The sequence below is a fragment of the Zeus faber genome (assembly GCF_960531495.2).
Source record: "Zeus faber genome assembly, chromosome: 16".
NCBI lineage: Eukaryota > Metazoa > Chordata > Actinopteri > Zeiformes > Zeidae > Zeus > Zeus faber.
The window spans coordinates 1,015,740-1,041,624 of NC_137202.1; the positions used below are offsets into that span (position 1 = coordinate 1,015,740).

The following is a 25,885-nucleotide window of genomic DNA, read 5'->3' on the forward strand; positions in this document are numbered from 1 at the left end:
AACCCAAAAATATATCATATATAACAAAAAAATATATATATATGAAGATAAAGAAAATTACATCCCAGACTTTTCAATCTATATTCAAATGCCTCTGCCTTAAGAAATCTCTTAAAATATTCTGAAATTAAGGAAGAAAAGTACTCACCATCTGAAGAAGTGAAGTGAAGCTTTCTGAAGAGAGTTTTTCGACACAGCTTTTATATCCACACGTACACCATCGCGTATCACTAATCATCATTAGTACAATGTCAATCAGATTGTTATATATGTTTGTTTTAAGGTGTGGAGAAATTAGATCCGGGGAGAAAGGAAACAGGCTAAAGGATACAGACAAAGCCGCACCTGTCTGCATTATGACTTAGTAACCGGTGATATTGACATTAATATGTTTTTTTTAATCCGATTCTCAGACACAGTGAAGCAGGGAGGAGGCCGGAATGCTGACCTCTTTAATTATCCGTCTCATTACACAAGTGCAAACAAAACAACACTGATCAGGGCCCCAGACCAAATGATTACTCTGGAATATAAAAAGCCTTACAGCCTAAAGGCAAAAAACCCATTAGTAGTACCGCAAATAAATATATAACTTGTAAACAATTATTCAGATCAACCTGCACAGTCGAAAAAAAAATAAAAATAAGCACATTGATGATAATAATTGCAGTGTAAACACAAGGGTTTCCCCGAGTATCAACTGAGAGATCTTGGTTTTCAACTTTTAACGAGTGACAAGGAATGTGTTTTTTTGTGCAATACATTGAAAGAAATCTCATTTTGAACCGTTCAACATGCAACGCTGCCCTAAGAGTCATGACTTCAGCATTGCACCTCTGAACACTGAAAGCTTTACAAAAAAGCCCCTCACATACATCTGTTTGTAAAACAAATTGCAGAATTGATCATCACAAAAATACTAAATTATAAATAACACAATGATAAAAGCAGGCTAATTGGCATAACAAACTCCTCCGATTTGTCCAAAGGATCAATAACTCTAGGCAACACCTGGGGTTTTAAGAGAAGCCATCAGGACACAAAGTGAAAATAAAGGTGGCAGAAAAATTCTTGGAACAAGAGACAAAAACAGCCTGTTCTCTTCCATATCCGCCACCAATAATAATGACTCCCTTGTTCGGGGCTCTGCTGACTTCACTCAACAGTCTGTGCCGTCCCCAAAACAGCCGCCCAAAATCGTCGGCTACGACAATGTGACACCTGCGGTTGTTGACTCCCCTTCGTTTCATAGAAAATAACACAAAACCCAAGTGAACCATGTGAAGCCATTAATGATGCAAATTTAAAAAAAAAAAAGATCAATTAGGCAGATTTAGTATTAGACGACCACACCGGTGTCAAGCAAACTCACCAAAACTGTATTTATGGTCCTTTCAAAAACACAGTGCTCTGGCTACAAGATTTCGTACCAGCAGCTCAAAGCCCCGCCAACTCCTCCCCCAAAAAACAACAAAAACACATTTGATTATTTTGGTCAGCAGCAATAGGGTAAATAAAATCCAACAATAAATGTTTCATAACGTTCAGAAAAATAAAAGAAAAAAAGAAAAAACTTCATCCGATCAGACTCCTCATGAAGGTCGGTCGGCTAAACGGCCAGTTGTACTGGTTTGGCACCGGTCCGTTGACGTTGCACTCAAAGAAGGAGAACATGGGGAACCAGATGCGCGCTCGGCGACTCTGCTGGTACGCGCGGGTGTTGGCCAGCGTATGGTAGTAGAGGAAGAGGCGCGTGGTGATGTAGAAGGCGATGAACACGTCGATGGAGTAATGCTCGTGGGCCGCCAGGATGAAGAAGATTCCAAACAGGTTTAGCACCCAGGAGATGGTGTGGATCAGGTTCCAGCTTCTGGGCGTGTCTGTGGAATTTCAACAGGTTTATACTACAGAGATGAGTTAATTCCGCCAGGTGCATTTACATAAACTGTCAGAGGAATTTGTCAGGGTGAGGTTCGGTGCATTTAGCATTAAGGATGAAAAAGAAAAAATAGGAAAAAAATAACGATTTTTTAAAAATAAAATAATGTTAAAATAAAATAACTTTATTTTTATTTATGTCAGAGGAAGTAAAAAAATAAAATAAGAAATCACCCTGTGGACCCACCACCTGCAGGGATAGGCGTTGGGGTCGGGTGCAATGTCAGCCGGGCGGCGGGCAAAGGTAGAGTACAACGTAGAGTAGTTCTAGGGACGTGGAATGTCACCTCTCTGGCGGGGAAGGAGCCAGAGCTGGTGCGGAAGGTGGAGCGGTACCAACTAGATATAGTTGGGTTCACCTCTACGCACAGCACTGGCTCTGGAACCAAACTCCTGGAGAGGGGCTGGACTCTCTCCTTTTCCGGAGTTGCCCAGGGTGAGAGGCGCGGGGCAGGTGTGGGGATACTCATGAGCCCCCGGCTGAGTGCCGCTCTGTTAGGAGTTCTCCCCAGTGAACGAGAGGGTCGCCTCTATGCGACTACAAGTTGCTAAGGGGAAAGCTCTGAGTGTTGTGTGTGCTTATGCACGGAACACCAGTTCAGAGTATTCGGCCTTCTTGGAGTCTCTGGGTGGCGTCCTGGAAGGGGCTCCGTCTAGGGACTCTATAGTTCTACTGGGAGACTTCAACGCTCATGTGGGCAACGATGGAGAAACCTGGAAGGGGGAGATTGAGAGGAACGGCTTGCCTGATCTGAATCCGAGTGGTTCTTTGTTATTGGACTTCTGTGCTAGTCATGGATTGGCCATAAAGAACACGATGTTCGAGCATAGGGTGGCTTATAAGTGTACGTGGTACCAGACCACCTTAGGTCAAAGATCGATGATTGACTTTGTTGTCGTGTCATCAGATCTGCGGCCATATGTCTTGGACACTTGGGTGAAGAGAGGAGCAGAGCTGTCAACTGATCACCACCTGGTGGTGAGTTGGATCAGATGGCGGGGGAGGCTGCCAGACAGACCTGGTAAACCCAAAAGTGTAGTGAGGGTGAACAGGGAATGCCTGGTGGATGCCCCTGTTTGCAAGGTCTTCAACTCCCACCTCCGGAAGAATTTTTCACGCATCACGGGGGAGGTTGGGGACATGGAATTCGAGTGGGTCATGTTCAAAACCTCCATTTCAGAGGCGGCTGCTAGGAGCTGTGGTCTGAAGGTAGTCGGTGCCTTTCATGGCGGTCACCCAAGAACCCGTTGGTGGACACCAGCGGTGAAGGAAGCTGTCAAGCTGAAGAAGGAGGAGTCTGGGCCAGCCAGGCCTTTCAGGCTTGGCTGGCCCAGGGTTCTCCCGAGGCAGCAGACAGGTACTGGCAGGCTAGAAGGGCTGCGGCTTCGGCGGTCACTGAAGCAAAAACCCAGGTGTGGGAGGAGTTTGGCGAGGCTATGGAGAAGGACTTTCGGTTGGCCTCAAGAAAGTCTGTCGGAAAACTGTCCGGCGACTCAGAAAGGGAAAGCAGGACTTGGCTCAGGCTGTGTTCAGCCGGGGAGGGGAGAACTGCTGACCCGGACTGGGGATATTGTTGGGCGGTGGAAAGAGCACTTTGAGAAGCTCCTGAAACCGATCAAAATGTCCTCAGGGTAAGAGGCAGAGTCTGAAGACTCGGAAGTCTCGTCCATATGCTTGGCAGAGGTCACTGAGGCAGTCAAAAAGCTCCTCAGTGGAAAGGTGCCGGGGGTGGTTGAGATTTTCCCTGAGATGCTGAAGGCTCTCGACATTGTTGGGCTGTCTTGGCTGACATGCCTATTCAGTGTCGCGTGGATGTCAGGTACAGTACCTGTGGAGTGGCAGACCGGGGTGGTGGTTCCCATTTTTAAAAAGGGGGACCAGAGGGTGTGCTCCAATTATAGGGGTATCATACTGCTCGGCCTCCCCTGGAAAGTTTACTCCAGGGTGCTGGAAAGGAGGCTCCGGCCGATTGTCGAACCTCAGATTCAGGAGGAGCAATGTGGATTCCGTCCTGTACATGGAACAGTGGACCAGCTCTTTAGCCTTGCAGGGTTGCTGGGGGGTTCGTGGGAGTTTGCACATCCAGTCTACATGTGTTTTGTGGACCTGGAGAAGGCTTTTGACCGTGTCCCGTGTCAGCACGCACTGGGACGGTTTGCAGCCGAGTGTGAAGCGGTCGGGATGAGAGTCAGCACCTCCAAGTCTGAGGCCATGGTTCTCTGCTGGAAAACGGTGGATTGCTCCCTCTGGGTTGGGGGCGAGTTGCTGCCCCAAGTAAAGGAGTTCAAGTATCTCGGGATCTTGTTCACGAGTGAGGGGAAAATGGAGCGTGAGATGGACAGGCGTATTGGTGCGGAGTCAGCAGTGATGCGGGCGTTGTACCCGACCGTTGTGGTGAAGAGGGAGCTGAGCCGGAAGGCAAAGCTCTCAATTTACCAGTCCATCTATGTCCCAACCCTCACCTATGGTCATGAGCTTTGGGTAGTGACCGAAAGAACGAGATCGCGAATACAAGCGGCCGAAATGAGTTTCCTCCGTAGAGTGGCTGGGCTTAGCCTTAGAGATAGGGTGAGGAGCTCGAACATCCGGAGGGAGCTTGGAGTAGAGCCGCTGCTCCTTCGCGTCGAAGGAGCCTGTTGAGGTGGTTCGGGCATCTGATCAGGATGCCTCCTGGGCGCCTTACCTGCGGCGCTGTGCACCAGACAATAGACTGTCTAAATGAAGATTGGATAGTGTATTGTACAATACTTGTCACATTGTTATTAACGTTGCCCACTCGGCATCCATGGCATCCTGGTCGTCCTGGAAAAGGGATTCCTCCTTCTGTGATTGCTTTTCAAGGTCTCTTTTTCTCTTTTTTTTTTATTTTTTTTCCCCCCCCTAAGGGGTTTTCTGGGAGGGTTTCCTTGACTGGATGGAGGTTAGGACTAGGGGGTGCTGTTGATTTCTATGTGAAATATGAAGCTTGTGAAGCCCTTTGAGACTGCACTGTGGTTAAGTTCTACATGAATAAACTCGACTTGACTTACATTCTGTGACAAAGAAGTTGAGCATGGTGATGACTACGGTGTGCCCGCTGAACATGTAGTCTCCACAGGTGTGGACGCCAGTCAGAGTCATTCCAAAGCCACTCCAGATCGCCAGGGCCCTCTGCACCTTGCCCCAGGTGTCACCGTACATCTGTGGGAGGAAACGTTTCACCGTCAGACATGTGCAACGGTAATCCTGACTCAAACATAACATGGTTAACAGTAATAACAGCAGCAGCTACAGCAATGTGTTTCAGCCACCATGCTGAGAGAGATCACTGGGTGTGCCATGAAAACATTCCAATCACTCCAGAAGAGCAGCTCCATGTTCATCACAACAAGCTCAACTTTCACACTGAAAGTTGAGCTTGTTGTGACTAAGGAGACAGATTTGTCTTAATATTACCTGTGTGAACAGATGGACAATCCGTGTCACTGTAATCTGTTTGTAATCTGTAAATATAAAACACCTTCCAAAAATACAGTACAAAAAATTATTTGTAAACTTACAAATATATTTTGCTATATATATTATATATATAGCAAAATATATAGCAAAATATATACTATTCGAAAATGGAAGAAACACAAAATGACCGTCAATCTCCCTCGGTCTGGGGCTCCACGCAAGATCTCACCTCGTTGGGTATCAATGATCATGAGAAAGGTGAGGCCCAGAACTATACAGGGGGAGCTTGTTAATGATCTTAAGGCAGCTGGGACCACAGTCACCAAGAAAAACCATTGGTAACACACTACGCTGTAATGGATTAAAATCCTGCAGCGCCCATAAGGTCCCCCTGCTCAAGAAGGGACATGTATGAAGTTTGCCAGGCCCGTCTGAAGTTTGCGAATGAACACCTGAATGATTCAGAGAATGCTTGGGAAAAGGTGATGTGGTCAGATGAGACCAAAATCGAGCTCTGTGGTATCAATGTGACTCACCGTGTTTGGAGGAAGAGGAATTCTGACTACGACCCCGAGAACACCATCCCCACAGTCAAGCATTGAGGTGGAAGCATTATGCTTTGGGGGTGTTTCTCTGCTAAGGGGACAGGTCGACTTCACCGCATCGAGGGAAAGATGGATGGGGCCATGTACCGTGAAATCCTGGGTGACAACCTCCTTCTCTCAGCCAGGACACAAAAAATGGGTTGTGGATGGGTCTTCCAGCACGACAATGACCCAAAACATACAGCCAAGGCAACAAAGTAGTGACTCAAGAAGAAGCACATTAAGGTCATGGAGTGGCCTGGCCAGTCTCTGGACCTTAATCCTATAGAAAATCTGTGGAGGGAGCTGAAGCTTGGAGTTGCCAAGCGACAGCCTTGAAACCTTAAAGGTTTGGAGAGGATCTGCAAAGAGGAGTGGTACAAAATTCCTCCTGAGATGTGTGCAAACCCGGTAATCCACTACAAGAAACATCTGACCTCTGTACTTGCCAAAGGGTTTCTCCACCAAGTACTAAGTCATGTTTTGATAGGGGATCAAATACTTATTTCACTCAATGAAATGCAAAATAATTTATATCTTTTATTTAATGTGATTTTCTGGATTTTCTTTTTGATATTCTGTCTCTCACTGTTAAAATAAACCTCCCAAAAATTACCATTAAAATTATAGACTGTTCATTTCTTTGTCAGTGGGCAAACTTAAAAAACTTGATCCCTCCCAGTGAGGGATCAAATAATTATTTCCCCCACTGTACATGACTGACTTCGACAAGGAGGTTGACTGTAGTCACTGCAGCTCCTGTGCTGTCCCTGTGCAAGGTCGCCATGGCACGTCAGGTCATGGGCTTGCTGGAGCTGATGGCGTCTTCCTCAGCTGCAGTCCCATTGGGTCTGTTTCGGATGAGACCCCTGCAACACTGGTTTATAAAAGAGCAGGTACGTCCAGCCAGGGACCTCTCCTGGGTGCTGACCATTACACGGGAGTGTCAAGACTGCCTGAGGTTTTGGCTGAGTCCCGGCAACCTCATGACAGGGAACCCGGCCGGGTCCAGTGACATTGTGTGTGTTGATAAAAAATGATGCCTCCCTGCGGGCTGGACCCCTATTGTTAATAAACAATAATATGTGTCCCACCACAGCAAAAGCTGCCATCTCGCGCATTTCTAAAATCGCCAGGAGCAGCCAAATAAGTTGAAAAAACCTTTCTTGAAGGAAGATGAGATTTTTCCAGATTCGTGTTCCTTTGTGTTTTTTTATCTCTCAACATATTTTCAAAACTGAGTTTGATTTATAAATAGTAGAAAAATGTTAAACTGTGGAGTTAAATATTCCCGTTAAATTACATGCGGAAACGCAGTTTACTTACCGAGACGCAGAACAGCACTGAACAACGATGACCGATGGTTTCCTTTTAAGCGAGAGTCCAGGTGAAGATTATTCATCCATATTCCATGTGATATGAATTCACAATGTGAAACCGTTTTGATAGAATTCAACCTTTAAATCGTACTACTTTAAACACCATGGTTGTGAAACGGCGAAGAAGAGGAACCCTTCACGTCCCGCACCTACGTTACTCCCGTAAATAGACGGTTAAAGTGCAGCCCGGGGACGTTCTCACTTGTCTGTGAAAACGTTCTTCTCGGTATCTTTATGGATTATGCGGAGTGGGTGGCGGAAGCTCTGAAGCATATCCCGGGCCTTAATCTGCCCAGTGCGATAGATCAAAAATCAGTGTTAGCAGCGCGTACTGGACTTCATTTTCCGCGATGAAAGCCAATTCTCTGACGGCGACGCAGAGAACGACAGTGTTGCTGAATCTGTTATTACTCTGAACTTGGAGAACATTTCAAACAGCGGATTTCAAACTTAATGTGACGATGAAACAGAATATTTTCCAGAAGCACCGGAGGAGACCGATGATACGTCCATTGTTATTACACTGGAAGAAGTTGATGACGTGATGAAATACGTTGTTGGTGACAGATTTTCAGATTTCTGATTTTCTGAGACTCATAATATTGATACTCTACATTTTGTTGTGTTGTCCATACTTTAAAACTCCAAAATAATTGCACTTTAATAAAAAATGTTTATTCCTACTGTTAAATAAAAGCTTTTTTAAAAACAAAATTTGTTGTGTGTTGCTGAACTGTTTGTGATTGGCCCATTCAGCAATATGTTAATTAGCCATGAGGCTTTGTTTGTCCGCCAACCCCATTTGCATTCTGGGAGCTGGCTGAATGAACCTGGTGTGGGTAAAACTTTGAAGGTATCTCGGAAACACAGTTTGCCACACCCTTGTCATTAACAAGTCATAGGTTTAAAAATATTTGCTTGATTTGCACAAGTGACACTTTGTTTGGAAGCTCTGATTCTACACTTTAAGCCGCCAAATGACCCTAAAGTATGAGGTAGGTCAGATATACAAAAAACTATAAGTTGAATGTGGCGCCATCGTGAGTGCAACCGTCCTACAGCGCACCCCGAAGCGGCTGGATCCTTTTCTTTCTGCTTCCATTTATATGGGTTGACACCTGGAACTCACCAGACTCTGGCTCCAAAGGCACTGTAACAATACTTCAGAGCACTTCCACTTATTGTGCATGGCTAACTCTGAAAACAACCAGAAAAAGCGGTTCATCTTACAGTGTGCAAAGAAAGCTAACATCATGTTTTTTTAAGTCAATCAACAGCAATCCCACAAATTATTGAAAGAAAAATGCTTTAAAAAAAAAAAGTACTGACTTCCATGATTGAGAAGAATAAAGAATCATTTATTATTGGTCTCACAGGTAGAGTGGTGACAACCACACATGCATGCACGCTCGCACGCACGCACACCAAAAAGGAAGCCCTACTCTAGAGTGAGGTAAAAGTCACATGAATTCTGATTTGACTGTTTAGAATGAGGCCACATTGTAAAAAAATCATACATGTATTCGATTTAGCAACACATATGAAAGTGGCCCAATTCCGAATTAAAAAAAACATCAGACTCCCTGTGATTTGTGGTTTTCACACTGAGTCACATCTGAGTAAAAAAAAAAAACATCGGATTTGGGCAACTTTGGCCTGCAGTGTGTGCAAGTGTCCACTATTAGCCTATCTTTGAGCTTGTATGTACAACTGCATTGAGTAATGTCTCTCACTTGATATAGTCAACAACTATCCATTAAGGAAATTCCCTTAAATTTGCATCCCTAGTCCCATCCAATCTAGCATCTGTGGGATGTGCTGGAACAACAAGCCTGATCCATGGAGGCGCCACCTCGCAACTTACACGACTTAAAGGATCTGTCTTAGTGCCAAATACCACAGGACACCTTCAGAGTTCTGGTGGAGTCTACGCCTCAATGGGTGAGAACTGACTTGATGGCACGAGGGGGGATACACAATATTAATGGTAATTAGTGGTGGTTTTAGTGTTGTGGCTGACCGGTGTATATTGTGCGTTATAACATACTCCTTACTACTACCACCTGTAAGACTCCTGTAGCGGATATAAGCACGATTGTCTTCTCTGGAATCTCTTCCCCAGAGATGCCCGCCCCCCGAACATATTGTTGTGTGAATCCATCAGCACATGACAGGACTTTCAAAGTCGTCAGATCGCTGTACTGTCCACACTACACAACTATCTTTCTTGTGATCGGGAATCGTGAAGTCTTGTGGTTTCACACTATGTGACTGATCGGTGACAGGACGTCACACATTACAAGATCTTTCACCAGGAGGAATCCCCGATGAGTCTGCCTGGTCTCCAAACTACGTTTTTTCATGAAAACACACATGAGAAGTGACACTGGAAATGACACGGTACGATGCGTGGGACAGGATTATTTATTTTTCCTTATATTCTTGATCACTGCAAAAAACAAAAAAAAATTTAAAAAGCAGAAAAGTTGAACCTTGAGAAGAAGGTATGTTGTGTGTTTCTGGCTGTAGCTTGTTGTGTCACTCCCGACTCGATCCCGACACAACCAGATATTAAACCTGCTTAATATCACTCAGGCGTCAGCGAGCACTTGGATTGCATCGTGAGAAGGTCACACCACGTGCTCGTCACTCATGGGAGCGCGCTATGCCGGCGAGTGGCAAATCAGCCCAGAATCATATAGTCTGAACTCGGCGTTAGGAAGTTACATTCCCTAGTTAGAAAGTATTAATAGCCAATAAGAAAAAAGATGTACAAAACACCACCTCCTCTGCCATTTTGAGAAGGGAGTCACCCAAACTCCTCCTCTCCTGTTGGGTGTTTAAAAGGAGCCATTGGCCAAGTTACTGAGGGCCATTCACCCTTGGCAACTCACTCGAGTTTAAAGACTTTTTTTAAATTAATATTTTAAGCTGAAGAATTGTGTTTTCTTATCTCCTTTCTTAATTTTGTATCACCAAACCTTTCAACCGACCCACAAAAAACTCAAGCCCAGCTGATTAATTATGAGAGAAACGCACTGAAGCCATTGCTATTCGGCACGCAAGTCATCGGAGGACAGAATCAGTTCACTCAGACCGACTCCATGATAGTGAAATCCTTCCCAAGCCTGGCACTTTCCAACAATACAACAGTACAATAATATTTTGGTTTGTTTCCTACTTGTATTAAACAACATTTTTTAAACACAACTATGTTAAGGGACTGTCCCATTCAGTCACATTCCAAAAAACCCCCCAAAAAACGATGTGTCCTCACTGATCCACGCTGCACATACCCCATTGCTTTTCATTGCTATGGGGCTTGATTTAGTAAAATCTAGATGTTTTTGTGTGTCTACTTTACTTGTGAATAATAAATGCTGCACTTCTGTAACAGGGCGACCGCATTTGCCGCATCACATTACGCTCTATGCATGCCCAGCGATCGCCGATTGGAACTGGAACAAGCCTACTGTTCTACATGCTTGTAGTGGTTAACAGGATAGTGGTATTGCTGTGGGAATATTTAACGCAGTCTGTTTGCACTCTAATCAGTGTTCAACTGGAAATAGCTGCAAACACGACCCAATCAACAGACCTGTATTTCTTCAATCATTCCATTTATTGTGGCGTATAAACACCTTAAATGATCAGAGTATCCAAACTGAGCACGTGCCACAAAACCCAGCAATTCCACCGCATAGATTTGACCCGAAAGAGTTGTTTGGAAAGATAAACACCGGACACCATGGCAACCACTGATAAACATGTGCCCTTTTGGTGGGAAAATGAGAGTGTTTTTATGTGGAGTTTGATGAAGGAGAAAAATACAATGAGATATGGGGACATATATATACACACCTTTAAGCGACAAATTGAGGCCAAATAACCTTTTTTACTGGACTTTCTATGACATTTTAAGAAAAGAGTCCGAGAGGATGGGACATAAGAAGGGTCACTTCCTTACACAACGTAGCTTCCTGTCCAGTTACTGACAGGAAGCTACGTTGTGTAAGGAAGTGCCACTCGCAGTGTAAACTTGGGTTTTTTCCAGTAATCAGTAGGGGTTTCACGATTCCGATTCAAAAATCGATAAAAATGAGCATTCGATTTCAAACTTCGAGATCACAAGCGGGTTCGCGATTCTCCCCATATTTTTGTGGGGAATATTGCTCGACATGGTTGTCACATTGGGGTGGCTTGGGAAACACTGAACAACAGCATGATATGAATTTCCCAACAGGAATAAATAAAGTGAAGTAGGCAAAGTGTTTTTGTGGTGTTGTAAACTCAATATCAAGAGTTTATTTTGCGTTACATATATTTGTGTCTCACCTTACTCGCACACTGCAAGTGCTGCCCGGGCACAGACAGCGAGGTGACGAACATGGTGAAGCAGCGCAGCAGAAACACCGTCCCCATCAGAGAGCACAGACGACGGAGCAGAATGGACCTGACACGGACACATACACTTTCAAATTAAAAACCAAACAGACTAATACATCACTGGTGTTATTACCTGTCCTTATGAGATGAAATTACAGTCCATTGCTGAGATGTTTGATAAATACAATAGTCCAGAGTTTCTCTGTGCCCTTTGGTAATATGAATTAGAGGAGAGAAGTGATATGAACAATTAAATACAGAAAAACACTACTGTTACTCTATGTATTAGCAAGGAAACTATACCAGGGGTGGGAAACCTCTTTCCTGTCTGGGGCCAAATTAATAATTACATATATGATAGTGGGCCATAGACTACTATTAAGTCACATGTTAACTACAAACACATATGTGGTGTGGGGATAGTGTGGTTTTAGCAGCCACACCTGTCCTGGGTCTAAGTAATTTGGGCCCAGGGTGAGGGTGGCTCTATACCTGTTGCTCATTAGACTAATCAACGAACAGGTAAAACCCCAATCCCCACAAACACACACACAGGAGAGGAGCCCTTGTCATGACATGTCCATCTGCTCAGGGGCTTGTTCCACCTTTCCCACTCACTACAATAAACTGGTGTGTTTCAACCCCATCGTCTGGGTTTCTGTGCTGGAGGGCCCTGAAAACGCCACTTGAATGGCATGTGGCAGGCGGAACTGTCACAACATATTTTGCAAGTTACGCTGATTGAATATTAATGTGTGGACACACCTTGTATTGTTCTAATGTAGTTGGATTGAATATGCAAATTAAAGGAAAAAAAATTGATGGTTTCCTTATTTGTTTTGCAAAATAATGCCACTGACTAATTTTTCAAAATGGAAAAAATACACCGGCTACATGGGATCAAGGAAAAAAAAAAAAGGAAAGGTTCCAGAATATATTTTCAAGAAACAAATCCATCATCTATGTAAATATTAGTTACAGTTTAACTGGCAGCAGCACATAAACTGCAGCAATGATACTATTAACTCTGGGAGTAAGCTACCTGTGTTTGTGAAGAAGAAGAATCAGCAGAAAGATATAACACAGGATCAGGCCGCAGGCTTCGGCCATTGCAAATGCCCAAGGAATTCTGGGAACACTATCAGAGGACAAACAAAACAGACAAGGACAAAAACCCACATACTTTAGTGAGTAGATTAGATATCGAAGCTTACAAAGATATACTTGACCTGTGGGACCTGTGGGCCCTGGCATATTGCACAATATATAGAAGAAAAATGCAGGGAAATATTTCCTTAAGTTAAATAAATGCAACGGGAAGAATAAAAGGTAAATTTTATACCTATCCAAAAAAATGTCCGGCAAAGGTGGATACGTCCTCATGTCCGGGACACGCTCGTGCACAATGACCATGATGAAGGATGTAAATCCAAAAACAAACATAACATAGATGGAGCTGATGACCGTTTTCCACAGCTCTGGGTCCAGTCGCCCAGCCAGGTTCTGCCTGCTTCGCCCGTTGGCATGGGTATGGCACAGCGTGCCTCCTGAGGCAGGGAGCGCACGGTCGCTGTCCCTGAGGCGAGGCCCGTTCCCGTTACTCAGACCATCCCCTCCATTACATCTCCTGTCTACTCCATTACATCTCCTGTCGGCTCCGTTACAGCTCCACTCAGCCCGGGCAGAAGCCAGCGTGAGCCCAGCAGAAAAGCTCTCTGCTGGGCTGAGACCAAGTTCCTCCAGCTGGGCCTGGTTCCGTCTCTGGAGCTGCCGAAGGGCGAGGGCCATCCTCTTTATGTCCCCCAGAACGCTGAGGCCAAGCGGAGGGCCACGGAGGTCGGCCTCGGTCAAAGCCAACAGACTGGTGCCATCCAGGCGGTGCTGGGTACACAGTAGCTCCACATACTCCCCAAAGCCTTCATCCCTCAGCCATCGGGCCACTTGCTTGCAGCTCCAGATACTCACACAAGCCTCAGAAGGTGCCATAGCACTGCAGACCGACAGAGCAGGACAGCATGAATAAAATGAATGTTGCAATGGAAAAAAAGCTTCAGACAGACATACATGAACAAGTGCTTGCTGTCACAGGTACAGTAGAAACATTACACATCTAATCTGGGAATCAGCCTGACCTCACTTTGAGACGTAATCTCCTCAGCTGACTGGGCAGTGACGAAGACAGCTTCTTAGTTTCCTGCAGATACAGACTGGACTTGACCTGCTGACATGGACTTCAGTAGGATACTTGGCACTCTTAAAGCAGCCATGGCCGGGACAGTGTAGTGTGTGGGCTGCAGGAACGAAATTTAAAATTTAAATAGAATTTGAATATAAAAAATTTATATCACTATTTGAATGCTGAAATTGCCATTTGATTTGGAATTTTTTTTTATAAATAAATAATTGGTTATAAATGTTTTGGCTAACATTAGCAGTCAATTCACATGTGATGAGCAATAAAATTCAATATAAGTTCATCCAGTTTGTTGCACAGTGACACACATTAGCGAGAAATATTACCAGTAACGGGAATATTTCTCGGTGCGCTCGTGTGTCTCGACGCGGACTTCACACACCAGTGGCGGTTTCCCTTTCCTTTGACCAGAATGTCCAGTAATTCAACAGATATGGAGCTGAAAGTGGGAAATAAACCCGACCAACCCAACCGCAATGGATCAGCAGCAAGAAACAGAGTAAATTAAATGCAGGGGGCGCTGTTGAGCTGGCGATGGAGTAGGACGCTTTTGATTTGAGCTCCCGCTGAACTTCTGTTTTATTAAGTTAATAAGCGCTTTTCATTACAAAGCATTGTAAATTCTGCCCCGAACGTATTTCTTAAAGTCAGATGATAGTCTATGCAGATTGATGGCATCAAATCTGCGTAAATATAAATTCACCGACCATCCAGTACTGGGCCCAACGTTGCCAAAACATCGAGTTCCACAGGCCCCCCCACTCGAAGGACCCCGCCTCCGCTAGACATCCAGGAGATGGACACTGAAGTTCTGAAATCACAGATCCTGCTCTCGCTAAAGGCGGACATTTCAGCGGTGATAAAATCAGAACCGAAAAATGCACTTTCCGAGGACTTCGACTTCCTCAAGAGTGAACTACAAGCGGTAAAAATAGAAATAAACAATACGATGGCGATCCGTTCTGAGATGGACCAAATGAAGACGACAATGAAAGAGGTGGAAGGCGGACTGTCGACATGGTCAGACAAGGTGGCAACTTTACAGAATACGGTGACTGACTTGAAAGCAGGGATGACCACGCTTCAAGCGAAATGTGACGAAATGGAGGGAAGAATGAGGAGATACAACATCAGGATACTGGGGGTAGCTGAGACGAATGAATCGAGCTCTCCTGCACAGTCGAAGCTCCTGAGGGAAGCGCTACGGGCTGGATAAAGACATGCTTGTGGAGTGCTCACACAGAAGCCTGGCTCCAAAGATGGGAAACCATGTGCCATCATAGTTTAACTCCACTACTATCGAGACTGTGTCGAGGTGCTGAACCGTGCGTGCACTCGTACTTCGCTTCGGGTCAGCGGGGAGACAATTGCTATCTTTGCAGACTACACTGCAAGCGTCGCAATGGCCAGGGCTGTATTCACAGAGGTTAGGAAGCTGCTCCGTAATCGCCAGGGCGTCCGGTTTGGCATTGTGTTCCCAGCCGACTCCGCATCACGCACAACTGAGAAGAAAAGGAGTTCACTGACGCGAACAAAGCGACGGTCCACGTTAAGAAGAATATCATCTCTACCACAGAGGTTGGAGTTTGATGATGAGACTGAGCTTTATGTACTAATACAATATCCCAATTTAAATCTTGCCCCAAGTGCGAAATAATTTACTTTTGCATTAAAAGGAGGTGGGAGGTGAAATTGGCCTGAACAGAGGACTGTTTTTCGGTAGCGGTTAATGCTTCCTCTCCTCTCCTTTTATCTATTTTTATTTCTGGGCATAAGAGGCAGGTCACCCTCAGTTACAGGACAGTGATGCTCTGTTTCATTCCATGGCCAACTTTTGACCGGACAATACTTGTTTAAACACATTATCACTGCTCTTGTTAAGGCTATTAGTTCCAGTCCTATTTTATTATGCAGTATAGTTCATATCACTATTTCTTCTGTTATATTATACCCCAAGGGGGCAACAACTTATTTGTCTATATTAATCAGGGGTGGGGCAGGTAGGTCGCTTTGTGATGTATCAGAGCCTCCTATATGCCTTTAAAAATGAATAGATTAAGAAAAGTAACTAAATAAATCAAAAATTTATTTCTCTTCAAATTGTATTTATTTTTGTATACAGCACTGCTCACCCACAGCCATTTAGCTTGCAATGCTCTGAGGCATTACAGGGCTCACTTTGACGGGGCGACATGTGTATAAGCACATTATCATTGTTTTTTTTCCCTACCAGTTTTAGTTTGGTTTTTGTCTTATTTCATTATGCAGCAGAAGTTTCTAATATATCATAATGCGCTATCTAAAAAACTTTCATGTAAGATGTTCGGTGGGAGCTTGACCGGTTTGCTCTAGTGTTTTCCAACACAAACACTATATGTGTGGATTTGTTTTGGAAGGGTCGTATGTTCACCATGTTTTTGAAGGTTTTGTTGGGGGGAGGTGGGGGGATGCCAGACAAGCTCATCTATACGACTTAACTTGCCAGATGTCTGTTTTACTTTTCACTTACTGTTACGCCTTGACCTTTATAGATTTCAGGTACACAACTGTTCACGACTAACGTAACTGACACGAATACTCCCAGTCACCGAAGGAAAGCTGCTTGGTCAACTTAGTGAGTTGCAATGTTAAATCACTTAACCATCCAGTGAAGCGCAGAAAGGTTTTTACACATTTAAAACAATTCAAAGCAGATATTGCATTTCTCAAGGAGACCCATCTATGTACAACAGACCATTTTCGACTGAGAGGGGGGTGGGCAGGACAGACATACTGTATCACTCTAACTTCCACTCAAAAGCTAGATGAGCAGCCATGCTCATTGATGAAAATACACCATTTACAATGAGAAGCGTATAGGCAGACCCCACAGGGCGCTATGTTATTGTGGTGGGGAAACTTTATACGTTTCCGGCCATCTTAGCCAAACTGGAATAACCCCACGTTCTTCTCCAATCTTTTCTCCCGTTTACCAAACATGACACTGCACCACCTGATTCTTGGCAGTTACACAAACTGTACATTCTCTCCTGTCTTGGACCGTAGCTCACCCAAAAAGACTTCCCTGTCCAAATCAAGATTCAAGATTTCAAGATTCAAGATTTTTATTTGTCACATACATATACATACTTCCATACATATATGCAGTGAAATGTAATAAGAGCAAGAAAGTAACCGGAGCGCCGGCGCAGGCGACCGCTAGGGGCGGCGCCACTATCGCCGTATCAGCACACTCAATTCAGCTTTTTCTAAAATTATATGGCGTGGCTGATGTGTGGCGGTTCCGTAATACTACTTCCAGAGGATACTCCTCAGTCCATAAGACCTACTCCAGTATAGATTATTTTTTCCTGGATAAAAGACTTTTCCTCTCGTTATCAATTGTGATTATTGAGCCATAAAAAGGAGCCATTTCTCATCACGGCCCCTTACATATGAAAATGTGTATCCCTAATACACAGTCCAGTTACCGGCCTTTGAGACTAAACCCTCTGCTCCTGTCAGAGGAAGCCTTCACCTAATTCATCACGTCTCAGATCACACTATTCCTTCATATTAATCAAACTCCAGGAATGTTCTCCTTAACTATATGGGAGACGCTAAAGGTATATCTACAGGGCCAGATCATCCACCCACCCATATTGTGTGAATAAAAATAAAAAAAAACACTGCACGCCTTTAAGAGGTGGCGGATGAGATACTGGAGATGGATAGGGTATATAGCCATCTGCCCTCTGACATGATGAAAAAGCGTATGTCATTGCAGGCTGAGTTTGATCTCCTGACAACGCGACAAATTATTCCTGCAATCATCAGCAAGGCTCAAAAAGCACGGACAGCCTAAAAATTAACTCATGCTTCCAAACTTTTTACCAGTCATTGTACACTCTCAGCCGCGGAGATAGCCTCAGCAATTAGGTCTATGCAAAGTGGCTAATCTCTGGGGCCGGATGGTTACCCCACAGAATTCTTCAAAAAATTCTCAAACCAACTCTCCCCTTTATTACTATCAGTCTTTGAAGAATCACTTTCATTGAAATCCCTACCTCCAACCATGCGCCAGGCAGTTATCGCTCTAATCCTCAAGAAAGACAAAAACCCTCGTGAATGTGGCTCATTTAGTCCAGTTTCTCTTATAAATACAGATGCTAAAAATCCTTGCTAAAGTCCTGGTGCGTCACTTGGAGGGAGTTCTCCCCTCCATCATATCTTCTGACCAAACAGGTTTTTATTAAGAACCACTATTCTTTTTTTAACATCGGACGTCTTTTGAATATACTTTATGGCCCTTCTCCAAGGGCGCCAGAGGTAGTGCTTTCACTAGTTGCGGAAAAGGCATTCGACCGGGTGGAATGGGGCTATCTTTTCAGCACACTGGAGATGTTTGGATTTGGCCACAAGCTCACACTAACAATAACCTTTCCACCTACTTTGAGCTCCAACACGGCACAAGACAGGGGTGTCCTTATCTCCACTATCTCCTCTATTTGCGTTTGCCATGGAACCACTTGCTCTAGCTCTGAGGCAAAATGCCGATATCAAGGGAATCCAGCGTGATGGATCAGAGCATAAAGTTTTGCTTTACGCGGACAATATGTTATTGTACATATCGCAACCCCTTTGGAGTTGTCCCAAATTAATGGCCTTACGTACGGAATTTGGCAAAATATCTGGCTAGAAAGTTAACATTCAGAAAAGTGAGCTGATGCCTCTTGGTGCTGATTGGATGCCTTAAGCCTGATTTCTCTTCAAAATCAGCCCCAAGAGATTCAAGTACCTTGGAGTATGGGTTACACATACTATAAAGATCTATATGCAGCCAACTATCATTCCCTATTATCTAATCTGAAGCAGGATATTGAGCGATGGGACCCCCTGCCTCTCTCTCTGGGTGGAAGAATTAATACAGTAAAGATGAACTGTCTGCTTGTGTAACAATATATCTAAATCCATGTAATCAGATAAACATATATGCACACACACACACAATGAAGAACACAACTTCATGTAGCTTCCAGTCACACACTTTTATTTTAGCAAACAGGGTTAATTCTTTCACAAACCATTTAGATTGTGTCCTCCCTTGGGTTCCTGCCAAAAAGCTTTCCCCATCCTCAAAGCTTGCCTATATTCTCTGTATCTGTGACGTCGAACTGAGCATATATTCTCTGACTCCCTGAAAATAAACTGGTGGACCCAGAGAGCTGCTCCTTAGCACATCTCTGATCCGACTCTTGTACAAGTAAAACCAACGTCTGTCTGCCACTTTATTTAAGACCACCGAATGACAAACTGCAGATTAAAACGACCCTTTAATTGCTGTAACAATTTGGCATCACGGAAAAGGATCGAGCTGCGTCCAGGGGGACCATCGACGACGGAGCCGGCATAGACTAAAATCCTCGTTTGGAGGACCGTTCTTCGGTGGGACTCTGGGGCGCTGCCTCGATCATCGTTCCTGAGAGCTGGGTAAGACAGATGTGGAGTGTTTGAAAGAAGGTTTCTTATTCTAAAATTAAAATTTTTAAAATTTTAAATTCAGGATTTATTTTATGATACGGGTTTTAATTATTTTTATAATTGTATTTTTATTTTTCTCTAAAAGTGAAGACATTGGTTACCTTATTCTCAAATTTACAATCGAAGTTCAGACGAAACCGTTAAATATAGTGACGACTGTATAGAATATAAAAATAAAATAAAATAAAAATAAAAATAAAAAATAAAATAAAATAAAAAGCCACAGTTGGTGATATAGTACTATAGCAGTCGGTGACTGCGAGACAGCTGCGGTGAAATCGCCCTCACGGGTCTTAAGGGCGCAGACCTCGCGGGTCTAATAGAGTGGCGTACAGAATGCAGTCCGGGACTGTTGACTGAATTTCACGATGGGTACCAGGAATAGTAAAGCGCTGCAAAAGGATCAACAAGTTAAGGAATCAAAAGAATCCTATAAGTATCACCACCACCCTATGATGCTAATCAATGTATTTCTTTGTATCCTATGTTACCGGCGGGAACGCCCCTGGATCTGGACCTGGACTCCCATCTTCCTGTATGGCGTCAACCTCCAAATTTACCCAACGACGTCATTAGCGATGAGCCTATCATAACGCATACTTACTAGTGGTCGACCTTGACAGCGACAATGGCGAGACACCACAAGCCTACGCCTGACGCCTGAAAGTTGTTTTCCACAACCACAGTGGACTGGCGAAACCTGGAAACATGGGGGCACCTCCCCTCACACCAGATAAGACTCATCTACGGTCCGCATTCATCAATGGACAGATGTTCCCACTTGGTGACATGTTGCTGACATCATCCTCCACACTGAATACGCCTATGAGACCCACCAAAGGGACAAAGACCGCAAACAAGATCAAAAGAAACAACGTGAGTCCCAGACCCAGACGACCATGCTCACTCAGGCACTCACTCAAGGTCAGCAAAGTCCATCACAGCCTCAGCAAAACACCTCAGGCCAGACCCAACAAGGCGAGGGATTCCGTGGAAGCCGTCTCAATCACCGAGGCCTAGGAGGTCAACCTAGGCTGCAGCACTTGCTATCGCATCCAGGAAGGACACTAGGCCCGCGCCTGTCCCACGGCACCAAAGAGACGACCACAGGGCAACTGGGGTCAAACAGGGGAATCTGGACATTATCAGAGTTGACGCCGGGAGGAGGGGACCCCAGGGATCGACCCAAGCCACACACCCACACACCCACAAACCCACACACCCACACACCCACACCCACCCACCCACCTCGGGTGGTCTTCACTGATCTGAAACATTCCCTTACCATCGCACCCACACTCGGTTTCCCTGACTATAGACTCCCGTTTGCTCAGTTTGTGGATCAAAAGCACAGCACCGATATGTGCTATCGATGCTGTGTCAACCCCATGGGGGAAAACTCTGCCCGGTGGCATATTTCTATTCTAAATTAGAACTGATCCTACAAACTCGTAAACCAACACAAATGACACCACAAAGATTTTTGCGTTATCATGTGTGACTGCTTGACATGCCAAACCTAAAAATCCAACGCTGTTCCCCATTCAATTAAGCCACACTCCTCGCTCCCACTGACATCACAGAATATAAAAGTTAAAACACATCAGACCTGTTTTTAGATATCTACATTGGCTCCCCGTTAAAACTAAAATTGATTTAAAAATTCTGCTACTTGTCAATAAAGCTATAAATGGCCGTGCACCTCAGTATATAAAATAAATGCTAATTATACACGAATCAGCAAGAACTCTCAGGTCCACAGTCAGTGGTCTTTTAACTATTCCGTCGTTGTGCCAAAAGTGTCAAATAAGTTTGTGAGTCTTTGTGGCATGTGTCCAGGTCAGAGGAACATAAGATGATATCATAGCTCTCTAGATATAGTGATACAATTCTTAGAATATAGTGAGTACAGGCCATGGTTTATTCTTTGTTCTTTTATTCAATTTTTTTTTATCTAGCGCTAAATAATTCTGTATTCTGTAATTGTCTAATCTATATTTCTCCTTCCAACCAAGAGTGCAGAGCCAATTGTTATCTGCTCACTAGCATCATTCACAGAGTTTGTTTTATCAACAATCTCCCAGCAGCGGAATTGTCACAGAACCAAAAGCCCTACCTTTCAGTACCAGCCTACCAATCTTTGTGTTAAGAGTTGTATGAATTATTGTTGTGTTTTGTGTTTAAATGGAATCTGTGAGAGTATGGGGGTTTGTTGTATGGTCTGAACCGCGGCTCATCGTCTGACCCACGACTTGGCCAGTCAACAGGACCCATAGGAACTAAGGTGTGCGGAGCCATTTTGAAAGTCTGTATTAGTGTTGACTGTCTGGGACGTGGTAAGACTTGTCTGTTTCCTCCTCGTGTGCACTGTATTTTGTGTTGCAGCATTATTGCTGAAATTATTGTTGTTTGAGTGCTGTTGGGATAAAGATGACGGAAATATTATTGTATTCTGAGGGAAATAGAACGACATGGAAAAGTGGATGACAAATGGACTGTTAAAGTCACGAACGGAGATAGGAGGAAGTGAGCGGCTCGAGGGTTGGAGCATACTGAGAGAAGTTTCTGGAAGAGATCCCATCTGCATGCGCTTTGCTGATGATATGTGAATGTGGTGTGTCTGATTAACCCCGCCCAGGATCCACAGTTTAGCCACCACACAGCAAAGATTATAACCCTGAGTTCCACACTCCAAGCTACACACATTTAGCATATACAATAGTGCTGATTATTAACTAAAACCCATATAAAACCACGACTGAACCACCGACCAATTTCTGTAACACCTGCTCTTCCCAAACAAACTGGACTTCACCCTCACCGAGTGTAACTAACTGTACTACACACACACAGACACAAAGTATTATGTGCAGTATTGTGTAAGGGAAAAGTGCATGAGCCTGTTCCCTAAAACATTGGTCAACTTCAATATCACCTTGGAAATGTTGTGGTGACAATCAGCAGGGATTCTGCTGTTAATGAAATATGCCTTTATCCTTGCTGCTACCCTCTGACCTACTGATAAGGAGAAGCTTACTAAAGCACTGATTTTCAGCACTTGTATTCCAAAGGTCTGCAATTATCAGCCTAATATCTTTGAGCAACAGCACATGTTTCTTTGACAGTACACAGAGACTTGTCATCATCATCATTGTCATTATCATCATCAGTAATCCCATCATCAGCAGTTTTCTTCCTCAACTGTTTCAAATAGTACTCAAAGGGAAATAACATTATTCAATGCATGTAAGTAGATTTAAAATAATGAGCTTGGGTGAGTGGAAGTGGGAGTGGGAGAGTGACAGGTTTTTTGTTTGTATGTTTTTTTAAAGTTGCAGTACTTGTTGAGGCAGAATTACAGACCAAGGTTGCTTTAGGATGACAAGGAGATGATCCTGTGAATTTTGAATTTGTGGTTATGCGGTCCGGCTTTTAACTATAGCATGTGGCAATAACAGCGCCTAGCAGCCTGTGAAATTGTGTGGAATAAAACTAGAGATGCACACATTGCAATGTGAGGATGGAATTGCAATCCAGAAGGAATCTAAATCAGGTCATGGTGTATGGGTGGCTGGTGAAAGTGCCTGAGTTCAACGGCGTGACACACAGAGATCAATAAGAACTTCCTTAAAATGGAAATCCATAAGATTGTCTGCGTTGGGCGGAGTAAACAACCCAGTCCCAGAGCTCCATTAAAAACATCCAGGATTAGGAGGGTCACTTTCTTTTCTCAAAAGTTTGCTTCCCTCTGACCTATAATTTTTTTTCTTTTTCTTGGTAACTTGAGATGGTGAGGATATTTTTTCCATTCGGGTAGGGCAGCCTTCACAGAAGGGCGGATCCCGCCATCAACAATGGAAACAGCATAGAGAGGAGCACATACCTTACCCAAAGAAATCGAATGCTTGTTTCTTATAAAGTGACAGCTAAAATAATTAATAGCGTAATCTTACGGATTACCACTTTAAATTCACAGATACTGTATATAGTGAGGTTGTGTCACTATGCTAGCAACACTCAGCAGCACTAGTAAATGTATGACGGTACGTATATGTATGTGACAAATAATCTCTTGACTTGAACTTGAACTTTATAAACGCTTTATTGGTTTATTAAGGATCTGCAAGAACAATTTACTGAATTTAGCCTACCTCAGCCGATCTCTCTCAAGCATTTTTTTTAAGGGAGGGACAGCTCCTTTCGGAAACTTTGCAATACCAGGAAATAATAAAGACTCTCCCGCAACTTCTCTTTACTTTTGGATTCCTGCGTGACAGTGAGTCACAGCGACAACCACTTGGAGAAAGGAGGAGAGAGAGCCAGAGAACCCAACAAAGGACCCATAGACTATTCAACTGGGTTTACTGTTGTTGTTGTTGTTGTGGTTCGATTTCCATTGTTGTGGCCATGGCTCCGATGCTACAACTACGATAAACTCCATTCGACTAAATCATGGATATAAACTTGATAAACTCTTGAACTACAACAGCAACACATCCACAACATCCACGTCCATTATGGAGCAACCTTTTTTTGTATTGTTTCTATTTGAAGTTATGGTGAATTATCTCCCACATACCACTCGCTGCCGTCCCTCGGTGTTTTCCTGCGTCGCCCGTGCCTGGTTTCAGAGCGGACAGTCCATTAGAGAAGTGATTCATCACCGCCACCGCCACCATGCTTCTGGTCTGACAGGGGGGGGGCGAGAAGGGACCACGGCGAACCGGAACTGGAGGTACGGAAGTGACAGTACGGAAGCGGAGGTGGCGGTAATGCGGCGCCGTGGGAGGACCCAGATTGAGCAGCGGAATGTATGAGCTGCGTTAAAAACAAATGCGCTCCATTCCTTCCAAGATATTTTAGGCTATGTATACATATATGATATTGTAAACAAATATATAGTATAACGAAAAAAAATATTTGGCTGTTGTGAATAATCTAGAGAAAAATAAAAATAATTAGGGGTTTGGGGTCCAGCGGCCCTTGTTTATTGTTAATGAAAAACTGACAACAGTAGTCTATGGATCTTATGGATCCGCTGCACTCACAGACGAGATGAATAAAATGTGTATTTGGAGCGGTCCCAACATTCCAAGTTTGATCTAGATCGGTCCATTATTGTGGAATAATTTAGTAAAAAAAACTTTTTGTCATCAATGCAACACGCGTGCATGCGCAAGTGCAGGCTCACACAGGTCACATGGTAGCATTGCAGTCTAGTGATCGGTCTACAACCTGGTCCTCGCTAAACTGGCACCACGCAAAGACGTATGCTACAGTGGATAAGTTGTTGTAGAATACTGCACACAAATTGACGGAGTACACAGATAACGTGAGTCAGTAACCCAAACCTTAACAAGATACTGCCAAGCACAGATGTAATGTCTCGTATCACGATGGGACTTAAACAAAAGGAATATAGGATACAAACTCTTAACCATAGGAGTTTCAATGTGACAGGTATTATTTTATCAGAAGACAATTGGTTTTAACAAAGCGCAAGTGTATCAAATATCATACAAATATACACTTTACTACAACTGCCAGACTGGAGGAACCAGTGACTACCAGGAACAAGCTGGGTGACAACCAAGAAGAGTTTGGTGACAGCTGGAGAGACAGACAACAGCTCGGAAAGACGGCAACCAGGGCGACATGGGCTAGCACCACTAACCTGCACCTTTTGTAAAGGAAGAAGAAGAAGAAGAAGAAACAGTCTTTATTTGTCACACAACACACCACAACACATGCTTGCACACACACACACATGCACATGCACATGCTTTGATGGTGGCTGGTGAAATGGTTCCTCTGCATTTAACCCATCCAGGACCCAAAGCAAGCTATGATGGCTGGATGCAAGGGTAATGACAAATGGCGACAGACAAACGACGATGAGCAGAGAGTGCTTTTGTGGCAAAATCTGCGAGAATGAGAAAGGGGTAAAGATTCACCAATCAAGCATGAAATGCAAGGAGGGACTGCAAGCACCACAATGCACAGGTCAAGCACCTGATGAGACAGAGGAGGAGCGGGGCCCGGAAGCACCCCACAGAGCCCAGAGCCCCCACGTGACGCAAGCAGTCTCTTTAAGCAGGTACTCTGAGAAAAGGAGGATCAAGTGGCCACAAGCCTATAAAACATCAGAGTGGCAGAAGTTTGACAAGGATGTAGACACAGTGCTGGAAGCAACGGCAAAAGGGGATGCAGAGAACAGGCTGTGGACTATGACAACCATCATATTGAGCATGGCTGCTGAGAGGTTTTGTGTTGAAGAAGGAAAGGGAGCTCGACAAGCATATGCCAAGAACCAAAGGGCAGTCAAAATCCACAGCATCAGGAAAGAGCTGAAGTCCCTGAAGAAACAACATAAGGAGGCCAGTGAAGAGGAGTGGCCATCACTGGCAGAGCTTCGTCTCATGCTCAGGAAGAAGCTCCTACCCCT

General features: G+C 44.2%; 1 protein-coding gene across 2 annotated transcripts; it reads right to left on the reverse strand.

Annotated features, from left to right (window-relative positions):
- Positions 1-212: 212 nt before the first annotated feature.
- Positions 213-24,055, reverse strand: LOC307241885 (sphingomyelin synthase-related protein 1-like). 2 transcript variants are annotated; one of them, XM_080016139.1, is made up of 6 exons: positions 24,020-24,055; positions 13,069-13,716; positions 12,769-12,864; positions 11,676-11,793; positions 4,969-5,119; positions 213-1,880 (listed from the first exon to the last, which is right to left on the reverse strand). In XM_080016139.1, the coding sequence occupies exons 2-6, from the start codon at positions 13,710-13,712 to the stop codon at positions 1,576-1,578; spliced, it is 1,314 nt and encodes a 437-aa protein (XP_079872265.1). In that variant the 5' UTR covers positions 13,713-13,716; positions 24,020-24,055; the 3' UTR covers positions 213-1,575. The 2 variants fall into 2 exon arrangements, with proteins under 2 accessions (XP_079872265.1, XP_079872266.1); XM_080016140.1 differs by lacking the exon at positions 24,020-24,055 and adding an exon at positions 13,859-13,990.
- Between the last annotated feature and the right edge of the window lie 1,830 nt (positions 24,056-25,885).